Genomic DNA, 17,125 nt, shown 5'->3' on the forward strand with positions numbered 1-17,125 from the left:
CGACAAATCGAGAATGCGCAGAATGACCGGAACGAACTTGAAGCGTAATTAAGCGCTTAAAAGATGGAGGAATTATTTAATTTGGGAATAAACCAATCACTTAATTCGAATTTAAGTTTAATTCAGAATTACATTTGCATTCGGATTTAAGTGTTTACAAGATCAGTTTAAAGAGGATTTTAACTTTTATTCTGAATCAAAGAGGACTTAAAGCTCCCATGTAAACGTGGCCAATGACAAACCAAGCTCTGTGAGCCAAATGAAGTCCACGTGGAGGACCTCTGTAGTGAAGCCTTCACATGTTAACACATCACAGCACCGACCTCCATCATGACTGATGCTGCTCACCACGCTTTGATACTCCGCTCAGCTACACCTAAGCTGTGGTTACACGTGTTCCAATGGCTTCCTGAGCGCGGCCACAGTTGTGGTTTCTGTCCTCTCTGCTTGTGCTTGCTGTTCTGACTGACTGAGGAATGCTGCAGGATTTTATAGACCTCTAAAAATAACTCACCCCCTCCCACACGCCTCTGCTGTGACGGACAGCTGGCTGCACCCAATAAGCGCCTTACGCTTCACGCGAAGCCCCGCCCGCCAAGCCCTTTTTCAGCGCCTCTGTAAATGAACCCCTGTGACGTCGTCAGCCCTGTTTTCCTTATTAGGTTACGCAGGAATTTGATTGACACGTGGCTCCTCCTCCTCCTCCTCCTCTGGACCCGCCCCCTCCGTGCCGGTCGCTGGATTGCAGTGTGGTTCAGTCTGCTGCTGCTGGATGGAGCAAACCTGGCAACCTGGCAGCGCGCAGGCAGCGACAGCTCGTGGCAATCTGGCAATGCGGAAATAGATCTGGCATCCCTGGATCCCGGACCGAGGAGAGTGGAAGCGTGAGGATCAGGGACATCCGCGGCAAAGATTAAACCACTTCTGTCTGATCTGTTCCCACCTGTTTTTTTTTTTTTTCTTTTTTTTTTTTAAGAAGAGTTCAGGTGCGCACATCTGCACCGGCTGGATATTTATCACCACCGTTCCCTCCCCCCCACTCCCCACCACCACCACCACCACCACCAAGTCTGAGAAGAAGAGGACAGAAGTGCGTCTGGATCCCGGACTTCTTTACAGACTTCACTCCTTGTGCATCAACATGGATGTGTTGGCGAATTACAGTATTTTCCAGGAACTCCAACTCGTCCATGACACTGGGTATTTCTCCGCGATGCCTTCCCTAGAGGAGAACTGGCAGCAGGTCAGAGATGATGAGATTTTCTCCTTTTTTTTTACGTTTACCTGGGAAACTATAAAGGTTCCCCCCCTCCCAAAAAAAAACAAAAAAAAAAAAAACTGTTTGTGTGACTGCGTGAGGTGCGTGCGTGCGTGCGTGCTTTTTTTGGTGCGGTGTTTACGCTCGTGCGCTGCGCTCGTGTAGTTGCGTCTTTTTTTCTGCTCACATGGAGCATGGCGAGGTCGGCTGACAGCAGAAAACACGCGCAGAGCAAAGAGGGCAGGACTTGGAGAGCTTTTACGCACTAACGGCACAGAGAAATCAACAACACATCTCCAAAAAAAAAAAAAAAAACGCGTAAAAAACTCATCCAGATGAATTAGGATGATTCTGTGAGGTAGATTAAACACAAATGAATAGTTCCCGATGCAGAGGTTTGAAAGAAAGTGACGCGTTGCTCTGAAATTCACCACAATGTTGAAATTCAATAGAAAACCGTCCTGCTTTTTTTTTTTTTCTCTTTTCTTTCCCCACCAGTGCTGTTTATCACGTGAGGCGCAGGTGATGGCGCTGAAAATGTTTCCCTTCGTTAATGAGATGAAAATATGTTTTTTATTTTATTTATTTTTTCTTTGTGCAGCACTTTAGAGTTACTTATTCAATCTTTTCTGTCGTCCCATCAGGAAATAAACGGAACCCATGAAACTTTTTTATTCTTTGATTAGAGAATAATTCGATGTTCAGGCAAACTCTGCTTGTACTATGTGAGAGTTCAGATTGAGTCTAAAGGACGTGACTGTGACTGTGATGCTGTCCTCAGCAGTCTGTCAGCCGGATATATTATGTGGATGATCGCCCTTTCCCTCACTTTCACACACAGACCACATCAGATGGACATATGTCTAATAGCAAGTGACTTGATCTTGAATAATGTATCCCCTCCTGCCACTGTTGGCTTGAAGATAATCCTGCTGAATTATGTACATCACCCACTATATAACATATAGGACCCTCAGATTGTTGCGAAACCTTTATTTATTTAATTACATAGTGGAATTTTATCTGAATTTGGTCTTTTTTCCATTTTCACTCATATTTAAATGGATATTGTTTGTTGTTTTATATCTAAATAGTGTAAAACAGTTTAAACCTTATATTTGGTGCACATTTTATTTTTTTTTCGTGGCTTTTCATAGTGAATACCTACATTTTCCCTTAAACTTGACAAATAAATGTAAACTGGTTAATGTATTTCCATCCTCAGTCTTCTGTAGTCATGTGTTTATTTATTATAGTGGAATTTCTATCTAATTTTTGCCTCTTTTCAACTTTCACTAATATTTAAAGGATATTGTTTGCTGTTTTATATCTAAAGGGTGTAAAACAGTTTAAACCTTATATTTGGTGCACATTTTTTCTTATTTCCGTGGCTTGTTATAGTGAATATCTACATTTTTTTCCCTTAAACTTGACAAATAAATGTAAACTGGTTAATGTGTTTCCATCCTCAATCTTCTGTAGCCATGTGTTTATTTATTATAGTGGAATTTCTATCTAAATTTTGCCTCTTTTGCAATTTCACTAATATTTAGATGGCTATTGTTTGTTTGTGTTTTATATCTAAATGGTGTGGAACAGTTTAAACCTCACATTTGGTGCATGTTTTCTTATTTTCGTGGCTTTTTTAGTGAATACCTACGTTTTTCCCCTCAAACTGGACAAATAAATGTAAACAGGTGAAGGTGTTTGCATCCTCAGTCTTCTGCAGTCATGTGTTTATTTGCTGCTCAGCATTCACTGTACTCAAAGTCTCTCCATGGACTCCAACTCTGCAAATCAGATCATGTTGTATGGGTCCATTGTGTGTACGGTTCATTCATCATGTGCCTTTATTCCACTGAGTTGAGTTCACCTCTTCGATTGTCTCACTGACATCAATTCCCCACTGTCTCGTTCTATTTTTATCCCAGAGTTTTCATACCCATAACCCATTTCTCCTGTCTGTGGGTGATCTTATTGGTGACTGATTGAGAGTATTCAGAAGGAGAAAGACTAATTAGGGCCTGGTGGAGTGCTGCAGCGTTCACTGCTGTGCATCGGTCCAGTCTCACTTAAAGACCTGTATAAGTATTGATTTCTTTATAAATGTTTACTTATGGATGTTCAAGGCTCAGAATCCCCAGAGAATGATAAATCCTTTCATTTTATATATTCAAACGAACCAAGCAAGCCAGAGCTCATGATGACATGAAAATAAACTAGGTGATGACGTGAAAGTACGTCATGTATTTAAATCCTAGTTTATAGGTATATCTTTAAACAATTATTTTATCATCCATCCATCCATCCAACCACCCTGAACAGCAGTTTTGTATCGTTAAATTGTCCTTAACAGTTGCATCTCATCTTTAATCTGACTTTGTAACTGAGTAACTTGAGTAATTAGGCAGCTTTGGGAGGTTTGGGCATCTCTTTGTAACTAATGTAGAGCATGCCAGTAACACTGTTGAATATTTAGATGTACATGGCGGTTCACCGCTGGTTCTTGAATTAATGGGATCATCCAGCAGCTGCAGACAGATATGTTTTCCTGCAGTTGATGGAGTCTAACAGAGGCGTTTGAAATGTGCCAACATTCATCTTAGAGCAAAATTGCTTCTCTTTATGAATGTAAATGATTCCTCCTGTCTGCTGGGCACATGGAGGTAAACGACGTTTTTATCCAATAGCGTCATCTCAACACCAGAGTTAGAGGTTAGCTATCGTTAATATACCAAAGCTAAGGAATCTGTGAATGAATGGTTCTGTAGTTATTGTATTATACACAGGTCCTGACAGTATCCATAAAAAACATTTCAGTCAGATCAATTATGATATCTTAGTGTTCTTTTTAAGGCTTCAACAACAACAAAACCCTTTTCCTCACACAAACTTTAACTTTGAGTTTCTCTGGCTTTTGTTTTACTGTGAAAAATTGGTGGTTATTTTGGCAAAACTGAAGAAGATTACAAGATTTTGTCAAATATATACTCCACCGTGCACTGAGGGCAACACAGCACTAGGGGTGTCCCGATTCGATATTGATATCGGATATCGGTCCGATATCAGCCAGAAAACGAATCATATTTTATCGGACTGCATCTAAAATCTTAAATATATATCATATTTATTCAATTATAGAATACTGTAGATATTATATTGAAGGTTAAAATGTATGTAACCAATTGGTTAATAATGAATGGGTCAGTTTTTCTCATACCTACTGCTGCTGACTATTGTTCTCAGTTTGATTAACATCACTTGATCAAGTCTTTTCTAATATTCCACACTACAAAATAAGTAATAAAAGTATGTATGATTCGTGCTGATATCGGGTCGATATCGGTATCGGCCAACACGTAAGGCTGCATTATCGGTATCGTATCGGAAGTGAAAAAGTTGTATCGGGACATCCAAATACACTTAGACACACAAATAAAACCAAGTCACAATCTTTCCACTTCCATTCTTTTTCCCTCTGTCCTTTTACACACACACACACACACACACGCACACACACGCACACACACACACACACACTCATGAGCAGGCTGACATACAGTAATGGAAAGCCACGGCCTGGCAGGACTGAGGACTCATCTCGGTACTTTCGACAGTAATTGGCCGTTTGCTGTCAGATGGACAACACACACACACACACGCACACACACACACACACACGGACAAACTAGTGGCTCTCATACAGAAGCAACCTGATTTATGTGCATCATTTATTGTTCCTCAATGTCCCTGCTCCTGGTGTTTGCTTCTTTTATCAGTTGCAATACGGATAAACATGTGGAAAATACTTTCTCTCTTTCTCTCCCAGTCTATCGGTCTGTCTCTCTCTCTCTCTCTCTCTCTCTCTCTCTGTCTTGCTGGTGCCCGTCTATCATCCCTGTTGCGGCTGACAGCATGTTCCGTGTATAATTGCTGCATCTTCACAGGTTTGGGATAATGTGATGGGCTTTAGGGATTTGTGTGTGTGTGTATGTGTGCACGTCGGTGGAGTGGCAAGGGATCAAATAGTAAATCCAGACTTCCCAATTAGACGTAATCCTTTTATTTCCAAGCAGCCACTCCAAAAGCTGATACATAAATAAAAGGGGAAAATAAAAGGAAGCCAAACTGGGAATGACGAAGGTAAAGCTGATGGTTTTCATATCGTCCCTACTGGTTTTCCAGTGATAGCCTGGTGGGGTGGTACATTATGTAGACGGTGCATCACTGTAAGGCTGTCGATTCAGAAACATTAAGGCCCTACAGAGATCATGCAAACATTGCTTTATTGACGTTAAAGACCCATCGCGACGTGAAACAGCTGACTCACGCAGTCTCATATTCTCTCTTAGTTGACATGCTCGGTGCGTCCGTAGCTCTTCGCAGGCAGATTGATTGATTCACAGTGGTGTCATTACAACACTATGTGAGATCAGCCAGCTCTGTGTCACTGAGATACATCAGGTCTCCATTAGACCAGGCGAGCCTCCAACCCTGTGTCTTCCTCCAGAGTGGGATCTGTCATGATGGTCCTGCCTACATCCCATAATTCAACTCCCCTGTACATAATTCTGTCCGGACTTCAGTGTTTCTGCAAAATATATGTGCACAAGCCTACCCACTGCTAGTCTTCACAATAAAAGCACAGTTGTATTTCAAATCGGACCTACTTCACGCACCTCAATGAACAAGGTCGTTTTTCTCTTGACATGTCATGGATTGTTTGTTGAGCAGAATTTACTATCAAGTTTATGCAGAACCTCTTCTAGGTCAGTCATTTTAAGTCCTTTCCAGGCGTTTATATCGCTCTCCTGCAGGTAAATTAAGCCATCAATTTACCTGTCATCTTAACGTGAGCCTTAAGAAGCTTGTCTAATATGTGGCACAGCCTGGGAGGCAGTAGAGCAATGAAAGCAAATCTCAGGTAACGCTTTTAAATCATCAACAAACATGATCGCGGTGTCACGAGAAAGAAAAGACGCCTGTTTGTGCCATGAAATGATTCTGACACGAAGCTCAAGAGCTTTTGATGTGTTCTTAAATGAATGAAATCAAGCTGTACATCTGTTACATCAGGTTATTGTATTTGCACCATCATTCATAGGAAGTACCAGCGCTCCATCCCATTAAGACCAAACCCATTGGACCTGCAGCCTCACTGATGTTGTCCTTGCTTCTTAGTCCTGTGATAACCTGTTAACCTGCTGCATGAACCGTTACATGAACTGTTATTCTTTCTTTCTTTCTTTCTTTCTAACCCCGTTTTTCTCTGTCTCTCCGTCTGCCTGTGGCTCAGGGCAGGCCCAGGGAAGTTTGACAAGATAATAAATTACCATGCATGCTGCAGTTTTTCACATTTCACAGCTCAGTAACTCTGTATGCAGGGATGGAGGGGATAGGTGGGTGATGAGAGAAAGTGGAAAAAGCATGAAAGAGAAAGAAAACACCCTCAGACACAATAAATGAGGGGAAAGGAAGAGATCCAAACGAGTGTTAGAAAAGGGGAAAAACCTTTGTTAATTTTTCCTTTCACCCCCCACCCCACCCCCCCACACACAAGCATATGGTGGTTATGTAATTTTGAATCCCTGCCGCTGCTTAGATGTACATGAGTCAATGAGAGATAATAAAAGGAAGATACTAAAGAAAGGAAATAAACACCATTAGTCTTTATTTTGATTTTACTTTTGAAGATTTGTACGTTCTCTCGTTTTTTGAAATGGGAATGTTTACTCAGTATCTGCCTGAACTGTTTGAAATGTTGGGACGAGCATTTATGAAAGGAAAAAATGACTTTGAAGATACCCTTTGATGTACCTGTCAATCATTTATTAGTAATTACCAACTGATTTTTTTTTTACACTTCTTCTCGAATATTGCTCCAACTTTACTATGCAGTGTGTTTTTAGGTATCAACATGGTCTGTAATCAGAGACATACACTGATCAGCCATAACATTAAGACCTCTATATGTCAATGCACCTCTGGTATATTGTAGACATTATTGGAAACCTGAACAAGCATCTCAGAAATAGTTGTTGTGTATTTTGGGTGGGGGGGGGTCCAATGGATCCATTGGTCAGTCAGCACAAATCCAATAGAGAAAAACTGGCAATTATTTCCCAAATGGCCAAGACTGTTAATATAAGGAGCAAATGTTCAGCTGGTGAAGCTCAGAAAACCAGTGGAAGTCATTTTAGTAAAGGATTCCAAATGCCAAATAATCCCACATTGTATAATTTCTGAGAATTTATTACAGATGTAAACAAGGAAAACCCAGGGGTACCCAATACATGATCAATCGATCACGATCACGTCATCAATGCAGAAGAACAGCACAGATCAACAATTCAGCTTTTTACCATACAGTGATGTGGCACTAGTGCGTCAATCTGTTAATTTACAAGCGCTAATAAAAAGTAGAAGACCTTCCATCAGCCCATTTAGCCCAAAGCAGATTAAACATCCTGCATTAGATGGGAAGCCAGTGGAGTTCTTCTAAAGCAGTGGTTCTCATACTTTTTTGGCTCAAGTACCACAACATTTTGCTTAGAAAACTATAAAGCAAAAAACTATAGAGCATAATGATGGAATGAACGAGTGATTTAAAGAATCTGTTTCATAAATAAGTGAAGGAAACAGTATTTAGTCCAGTGGTTCCCATCCTTTTTTGTATCATGACCCCATTCTTCTGACCCCAATGACATTTTGAACTTAGATTTTTTGTCAGACATTTTAAACTCCAGGTGACCCCAAATGGGGTTCCAACCCCAAGGTTCAAAAACACAGATTTAGTGACTCCCGAATAGATTTATTTCTATATTTTTAAATAGTTTCCTGTCATCTCACTCCTGGGGTGAGACCAAGACTGACACTTCTTTTGTTAATTTTCGACTCTCTCTCTTTCAAGTACCCCCAAAACAAAGTGAGCTACAAATACTGAAGTACTCTGTATGCCACTGACAAGCATTGCTACATGTGGCTTCAAATTGAGTCGAGCTGTTGGCCAGACTCATGTCAGTTCATTTGAGTCATATGAGCCCCATGTGCGCTCACCTGCTTTATAGCCCTGTACTAACCTTAGTCTGTCAACCAGATTGTGAGTTTTGAACGTTTTTGTTCGTCATATTCTGTTTTTGGTGAGTTTACTGGCTTTAGGATTAGGGTTAATGCAGGGAAGGCATTCATTAGAACTGATTCAGGATGAAGATTTGACTCTTTAAACTGGGTCTTTCAGGAACTAACCAGCTGTGTTTGGTGCTGTTGTCGACTGAAGCTGCGGATGGTCTGAGATGCTGCTACGTCCATCTATTTTTACATCTTTTCTTTTGTTTTCTTAAAAAACTTGCTGAGAAAAGAAAAGACTGACTGCGTTGGATTCAAAGACGTATTTTCTAACATTGCACTTCTTGTTGTTTTTTGCTCTTTTTTTTTTGACACAAATCTGAGAGGAGACAAACATTTCCAGTTGCTGAAATCCAGTTGAGTGGAAAAAATAAAAAAAAATAGTCTAGACTCATTTGTGCCAAAACTCTCCGTACTAATCGTTGCTTTTCTGTTCATTTAGTTTTTATCGAGCCCCTAACTCACGCGCTTATTGTCTATTCCTCATAATTGCAACTAACTGGAGTCAAACCCTCACACGTTGACACATACACACAAACGCAACGGGGGGCCCATAATTCAGTAAGTGAATAAGGCATTCAGTCTACGGTGGCAGAGATTAGATAAGAAAGTGAGCAGTCAGGCCGCCGCGGCAGGAAAGCAGAACAAATGGACCGCACTCGTGATGGAGGGAGCTTAGACTGTGAAAGCCATAGCTCTGATCTTTCAAGATGAGTGCTTTTCTATGGAGGACAACTCTCCAGCACGATTCACCATGGAGCCTGATTACAAGAGTTTACAGGGCGATTTACCCATTCATCTCTTCATGCCTCAAGCACACACTATATCTGCTATTGTGTTGTGAATCATCCCATTATATATCATTTGTGGTGTTTAAATATTGACTTTCTCTTTGTTCATTGAAGGAAAAAAGCTGGTATGGATGTTTGCTGGTGTCTGATGTTCACACGGTGGTGTTGTCACTTTAAAGTTTGGCTTCTGTCTCGCTGCTTTAGCCGAAACCGTGGACGGTAGTTAGCTTTGCAATAGCTAATGATAAATAAAGCACATTTGTTTCAAGGGAATTTGTAATAATGTCACTATTCAAAATCAGAATTCCTTTATTAATCCCAGGGGGAAATTGCTTATGTTACAGTGACAGAAAAAAAAAATCACAAATAAAAGAATAAAAAAGTTAGCAAAGACAAATGAAAGAATAAACGTTAAATAAGTGTAAAATTAAGAAAAAAAGCTGTTAAAAAATAGGGATCAGATTACACACACACATTACAGTAGTAAAAAATAAAGTAGGATAGATGCTAATAAGAATAATCATAATAATACAAATATACAAATTATATACAATTCTTGCGGTTATTTCACAACACATTGTTCCATTACTTTCTTATTTATGTTATTTTTTTTTTAATATAATAAAGTCGCTGTCGGTTCAATTCCATTTGAATTCCATTGTGCAGACGATGTTGTGCGTGTGCGTATCCATGATGTCATGCATGCCAAAACCTACAGTTTCACCTCAGCTCACCTCAGGATATTTTTCTACAGGAATGTTTATGATCAAAGCTGCATTAGTCATGCTGACACGTGTTTCATATATTTGCAAAGACTGCAATTTCTATGCCTTGTAAAAGGCAGAAGTGATACCTACGACACACTACACACCAACAATCACACAAATGACTACAAGTTTTTATTAAACCGTACACGCATGTTTTGGGACTAAAGGCATGAATAAAAAAAGCTTCAAAATACTGCAAAGCGACCCATTACAAACCATAAAGTTTGTAGTTTTCTTCACTTTTACTGATCATTGATGCTTTGCTGCAGGAAGCTAAAGTCCACATTATGCTTTTGCTTTGTTTTTTGCTTATCTTCACACATGTATTGCTGGGTAACAGCAGGAGTTAGTACAAACTTATTGTATATTGTCTCTGTGTATTAGCATTGATTTTCAAAACCCATGACATTGATTTTTCACTTTCAAAATTACAATTTTAAGCGATAGTGTATGTGAAATGTGCCGAGAACGAAAGACGCAAATAATCCACAATAGACATAAAAGCTTGAGTTTGTGTTAAAACAGTAGAATGTTGTTTAGTTTCATACTTTAAATGGTGTCACAGAGTAGGCCCGCATTGTGTTTGTAGGTGAGACAGGGGTGCCTTTATTCAGACAAAAGAGGAACAGGACTTGCTCCATGCACACAGTGTGCCAGTGTTTTCGGCGCGCCTTTATGTATGCATGACTGGTGTGTGCGCGTGTTTGCGTGCACGTGTCTGTGTGGGACAGTAAATGGGTCAGATGCAGTGGAGGAGGATGACCTTGGGAATTCGTCCTGTTTTTCTTTGCCGCTCTTATGAAGAAAGGGGAGGTGTGTGTGTGTGTGTGTGTGTGTGGGGAGGGGGGGTCTAGACTCAGAACAATAGATCTACTCAAAGCTCGATTTGTTGACGGTAAACAAAAGAATCTTTATAAAACTGCTACTGCAGAGAGACTAATTGCTCTGGTTAAGCCTGATATAGCAATGCAAGTTTGCCCAAATAGCGTATGTTTAAATCTCATTCTCCTGAACACTCAAAGGTAACTTTTATGATAAGCTTTATGGCTGAAGTGAAACAGAGACTTTAGTTTATTCACATCAACAATCTTTAGGCAAATTATAGACAAATCATCCCTAAATTATGTCACAATGACTCTTAATCACTTGGATTTACCAAATATCTTTTGCTTACCACACAAAAACAACCGTTGATACCAGATAACGCTAAACTATCAGTGTCAGAGCGTTGCCCCGTCAGGTCAACACTCTTTTTTTGCTCTATTTATGAGTAAATGTAAACCAGGCCAGCTGTTTTGGTTCCTCTTTGGACAAATAGTGATTTGGTTCAGCAGTGCCCACATGTTTTCTATACAGGAATATGTGGGTCGCTGCTATTTCCATCCATGGTGTTCCCAGCAGTACCTGAGGGAGTAGACAAGTGCTACTCCGTGTGCGTGATGCAAATCTATATGCACCTGTGCACCACAGCAGAAAAAAAACCACATTTGTTAGATCAGACATAGGTAGCTGGCAGCCCGGGTGCCACATTTGGCCCTCTGTCTAACTCTGAGTGGCCCCCAAAGTAGTGACTCCAAACACATAAAGTGACAGAAAAATACTCAACATTACAACAAAACACAATGAATATATGTAAAAAAAAAAAAGAAGAAAAATGCACAAAATACGCACAATTGTTTGAAACACACAAAATTTCAGACGACAAATACAAGAAATGACTTAATACAAAAATAAAAGACAGAAAATGACTCATGGTAAACAAAACAGAAACAAAAATACACAACATTGACCCCAAAACACATAAAATTACAGAATATATACAAAATGATTAAAAAAAAAAAAATATATATATATATATATATATATATATATATACAAGACAACACAACAGAAATCCACAAAATGAATCATGTCCCACAGAAGCATGATACAAATTTGCAAAATGACACAAATGACAGAAAAATATAATAAATTACAACAAAAAACTAAATAAAAAAAAAAAGGATGACAAGAATACACAAAATAACAACATAAACACACAAAACAACTACGATAATGTAAAAAGATGGCAGGAAAATTTATAAAACGGGGAAAAAAAACCTTTGTTCCTTCCTGTAGAAATGCTCATATTGGTCATTATTTAAATGCTGACATGAATGTTGATAATGTGGCCCTCGAATCAGACAGATTCACAGTTTTGTGGCCCCTGCTGTGACAAAAGTTGCCCATTTCTGTGTTTGCGTGGTACTGTCACTGATTTGTGTGATTATCAGTTGCTTGTTGTTATCAATGTTTTGCATTTTACCAGCTAAGTCTTTTGTAAAGCTAATAAATGTGTGATAACTCAGGTGTTCCCAGTGTGAATAAAAGAGTTTCATGATCTGTATCATAGTAAATCTGTAAGTAGTATTGGGGTGCACGCCTTCCTCAGGGTTAGAGCATCACATGGTCAACATTCAAAACAATGTGACTCGCACACATTCACTCCCTACCATCAATTTACAAGCCCTGTTAAAACTGACATGCAGGATTTTGGAATATTGGAAACAAAAATACAATCAGAAACCTGCACGCATGGCAGCCTTTCCACGATTTCTGTCAACTCAGCATCATCAGCATTTTAGAACTGTTATTGGAAAGCACAGAGAAGCTATGTGCACTTTCATATTTTCCCCCCACTGTCCTGTACATGGCTTCAGTTTCCAGCTGAATAAAAAGCCAACCTCACTTTGGCGTCCGTGTGTGTGTGTGTGCATGCACGTGTGTGTGTGTGTGTGTGTAGTGAAGGGGAAAGTAAGTGACTGAATTATTTAAGGATGAGCTGAAAGACACACAAAAGTGGCAAAATGGAGAGTGTTTCTCTTTCTATCTCCCTAGATTGTGTTGAACACACACACACACACACACACACACACACACACACACACACACACACACACACACACACACACACACACACACACACACACAGAAGACACAAGTCAGTCACACACAGGAATGTGTGAGTCATGTGCTTTCCAGCAAGGCCAATGAGATCAGTGGCTTTCAAAAAACAAAGACCTCTGGAGGTAAAAACCCAGAGCGAGAGAGAGAGAGAGAGATAGAGTGACTGTTGCTGTTTGTCAATGAAAAACAAATGTGTGATGACAGCAGCGGCAGCCCTAGAGTCTCGTGCACACACACACACACATTAATATACAGTTTGAAAATGAGTTATTATGCATATTGGTTACATTTAGAGTGTGACATATATCTAAAAAGAAAATATTCATGGATGCTGATAATTATTAGGAGTGAGCATAATGTGTTAAACACTGAAATACTACTATAAGTTCTCAGTTTCACTTCAGAGGGAAAAACAATGAAGGAAGACTTTCACTTAAAAAGGAAGATCTAAATATAAACACTTTATTTCTCACAATGTTCCTATTTTATTTGCCTCGAACTCCTTTTTTTTTTCTCCAACCAAAACATGTTCTGAAGTTGCAATTGAAGAATTTTATAACTAAATCTGCCACATCTTTATTAAAATATTATCCACGATACTCCACAAAAACATTTGTCTCGTCGTTTCAATGAAAATAAACATGTAAAGATGGTTTATTTAAAACTAAAGTTGTATGACGTGCAACAGTATTTAACTCTAACTAAATCTGTTATCTGAATTTATCTTTGTGAGTTGGAAGCCTGCTGGCATGTAAATCAGATTTTAGACAAAGTTGCCCACCATGTTGCCCACCAGTTAGCACTTTTTATACAAAAAAAAAAAGGTTTTCCAAGCCGAAAACCTTGGATTGTGTTCTTCTGGTACTGTCTACTAGGAGTGAGATTATTGATATGCTTGCGCTAAGTATATATATATATATATATATATATATATTTATTTTTTTTTTTTAAACCTTTTCACTAAAATGTGCAGGTAGGTTTTCACATAAATGTTGTCACTGTTTGTTGAAGGAACCAATATATTGTTTACTGGAATATTGCGCTACAATGATGTCACTGGTAAGAAAGACCCATTTTTTTGTTTACAAAAAGCACTATTGGAGATTTGTTTACATCGGTATGTTGACACTTATTTACAGAAATGTTGCACTAAAATAGTGTCACTGTTCATTGGACACTTTTTCAATTCGTTGTCTTTCAGAGATATAAAATAAATATTGTATTTTCACTGAATCTTTTTTTTTATGTCATATTTTATCGTAGATTGATTTCTGACCAATATATCGATAATTGCAGTATCGTCATATCATGAGATAATCGTTATCGTGAGCGTTGTATCGGGTATCGTATCGTGAGGTACCCAGAGGTTCCCACCCCTACTGTCTGCAGTGCATAATATTAATTCAAATGTTCTTAACCTGCTTAAATCAGTGTATTTGATCGATTGATGAACTATTTATTCTTTTATCAATATATTTAATGTTTCCCACATCAGTGACTGTATTTCAAGGTAAATATCTGTTATCCACAGCATTGCTAAACAGAAACAAGTGTCCATCACATCGTACATCTGAGTACAAGTTGGGGATCATCTATTAAAAATCTGATCTCACAGCTATAATTAAAAGTTTCAGTAATTAACTAGATATAACCTGAGTGCATGTGGTTTAAATGCACAACTGTGTGGGTTTCCCCTCATCGCTGGAAGATTTTTGTTCTTTTTGTTCTGAAATCCACTCCAATCCACTCTAATTAATTCAATAGATATTGAATGAATGTGAGAGTGAGTTTTTTTTCCTCCAAGAATTAGTCGCTCATGCAGACTTTGAGATACAGATTGGTATTGAAAATGGACTCAATCACTACTAATATGTAGGAGGGGTGGAAAAATAGATTTGATTAATCATGATTTTATTATTGACGATTCTTAATTTTCTAAAGATGGATTATTTACATTTTTTAAATGGTGATACAAACCAGGCGAGGCCTACAAACGTGGATATTTCAGTATTGAAGGTGCTGTGAGGTGTGACTCAGCAGCTGACTGATGTCAAATGGAAGATCAACAATCAGCCATAATAAAAAATCCAATCGATAGTCAGGATTTTGATATTGAATCGGGAAATTTGGCCGATGAACCCCCCGTACTTTTAAAGTATCAGGAGATTAATCTACCGTAATATGTTCTGTCTTAAGGTGTTTTGTCAAAACGCGTAACAAAAGTAAAACACTGTGAATTACATGTAATTTTACAACGTCTAAGTTATTTAGTGCGGCTGTAAAAACTGATGCACGTTTTTTGACTCGTGATGCATTAAGATGATTCAAGTGTTGTTTTGGAAGAAAAGCGTCAACTCCCTTAAAGCTGTCAAACCGAGTCAGCGTTTCGTTGGATTATTTTACTGAGAATAACGATGACATGTTATCATGTTATTGTAAAGTAGCAAACTGTAGACCGTGATAATCTGCTTAATCTAATGGCTCTCATATGTTGTATTTACATTAGTTCATTGTGAAACGAGTCAGACATAAAGGGATCAGCTGCTGTTGTGGCTAAGTGGATTGACCCTCTCTCTCCCTGTGTGTGTGTGTGTGTGTGTGTGTGTGTGTTGGGGAGGAGGGATGATGTGGGGGATGAGGTCATTGTGTACTGTGAGCATGCGTAACTGCTTTGACTGTGCTTGTGTGTGTGTGTGTGTGTGTGTGATGCGTGTTCCTTTGTCCATGTGTGTGTGAGTGTGAAAAATGTGCTGCTGGGAGTCCGTGTGTATTTAAGTGATGACTTCATTTTGATGCATTTATTCATGATCAGTGGGGTTTCTGAAGCTCTCTGTGGGTCAGTATGTGACTGTTTAGCTTGAATACTTTCTTATTTGTGACGTTTAATAATGTTTCCAAAGTAAAGTAGGCTTCTATAAACCATCAAAATATCTAAACTACAATACATGCACATACAGTACAGTGAGGGTACGCGATCAAGCACTTTTTATGTTTTAGTTTTCCCTCGTCATAACCATAAAAATACATTAAACCAGTAACATCCGTTTAACCTTTCTATCAACTATAGCAGGAAGTTGCAGTAAGTGCATCTTACGGTCCTGTCCATTGGACCGTTTGTTTCAGTGGGTTACCGTACATTTCCTTTTTGACTTATTTTGAAACTTAAGGGTGTCCTTATCCGATTTTGGTTTGTACTGGTTATCGATCCGATAAAAAAGTTGGATTATATCAGCCTGCATCTGAAATCTTGGACATAATCACTCTGATTTGTTTTTTTTTAGATTTATTGGGGTTATTTTCTTAAAGTCTTTCAATGATTTTTTTATTTGTCGAATATACTTTCTTTAAACTAGTTGTTCCTTTGCACTTAAAATATATATTTTTTGTGTTATTAGAATTGTTTAATTGTTTTATTTCAATGTATTTTATTCAACTGGAGAATATTCTCACGTTTGAGGTAAAAAAAAAAAAGTGTAACCCATTGGTTATTAATAAATGGGTCAGTTTCTGTCATACAGTATCTGCTGTTGCTGACAATTGTTCTATGTTTGAGTAATATCACTTAAAAAAAAAAAAAGCCTTTTATAATATTCTACACTACAAAATAAGCAATAAAAGTATGTAAGATCCATGCTGATAGCGTATGGGACACACTATTGATAGTGAAAAAGTTGAATCAGGACACGCCTAACGCCTAAGTCTTATAATTCCATCTGTGTACCAAATGTCTGCAATGTGATGTTGTGTAATAAACATGGTCTGAGTCAGATTACAGATGTGCACAACATTGTAGGCCCTCTCATTTTTCCACTTTAGTTTTTCCGTATTTCTGTTTTATTCACGTTTTACAAGCTTTCCTTAATGTGGTTTAATCACTGACATACTAAACGTTCCAGAATCACGCCAAAAATACCTAATAAGGATTATTTAATTGAATCTATGCTTCAGAAGTGCACGACTCTGCTTAAATCATGCCAGTCATCGATGACAACCATGTGGTCTAGCAACATTTCGCAAGGCATGATATTTAACAGGTTCATCTGTTTATCTCTTTCACACACGTTCCAAACCTACTTGTTTAAGGGAAAAAATGTTGTGAAAGAGTTGATTTCCGTGATTTCCGTCCATTTTCTGTGATCACAAAAATCAGAGGTCCTACAGATGTGTGTTTTCTACAAAATATAACCGCTTATATGGCCCAATAAAATCCGTTTTATTTTTTTTCCAAATTTTGTGTC

At 38.5% G+C, this 17,125-nt stretch overlaps 1 protein-coding gene across 1 annotated transcript in view; it reads left to right on the forward strand.

Annotated features, from left to right (window-relative positions):
• Positions 1–764: 764 nt before the first annotated feature.
• klf7b (Kruppel like factor 7b) overlaps positions 765–17,125 on the forward strand; it is an 80,082-nt gene continuing 63,721 nt past the window's right edge. The window contains exon 1 of the mRNA XM_028435994.1: positions 765–1,243. Coding sequence (XP_028291795.1) covers positions 1,142–1,243 — 102 coding nt within the window. The 5' untranslated portion in view covers positions 765–1,141. The remainder of the gene's footprint in view (positions 1,244–17,125) is intronic.

This window comes from Gouania willdenowi, chromosome 21, assembly GCF_900634775.1.
Source record: "Gouania willdenowi chromosome 21, fGouWil2.1, whole genome shotgun sequence".
Classification (NCBI taxonomy): Eukaryota; Metazoa; Chordata; class Actinopteri; order Blenniiformes; family Gobiesocidae; genus Gouania; species Gouania willdenowi.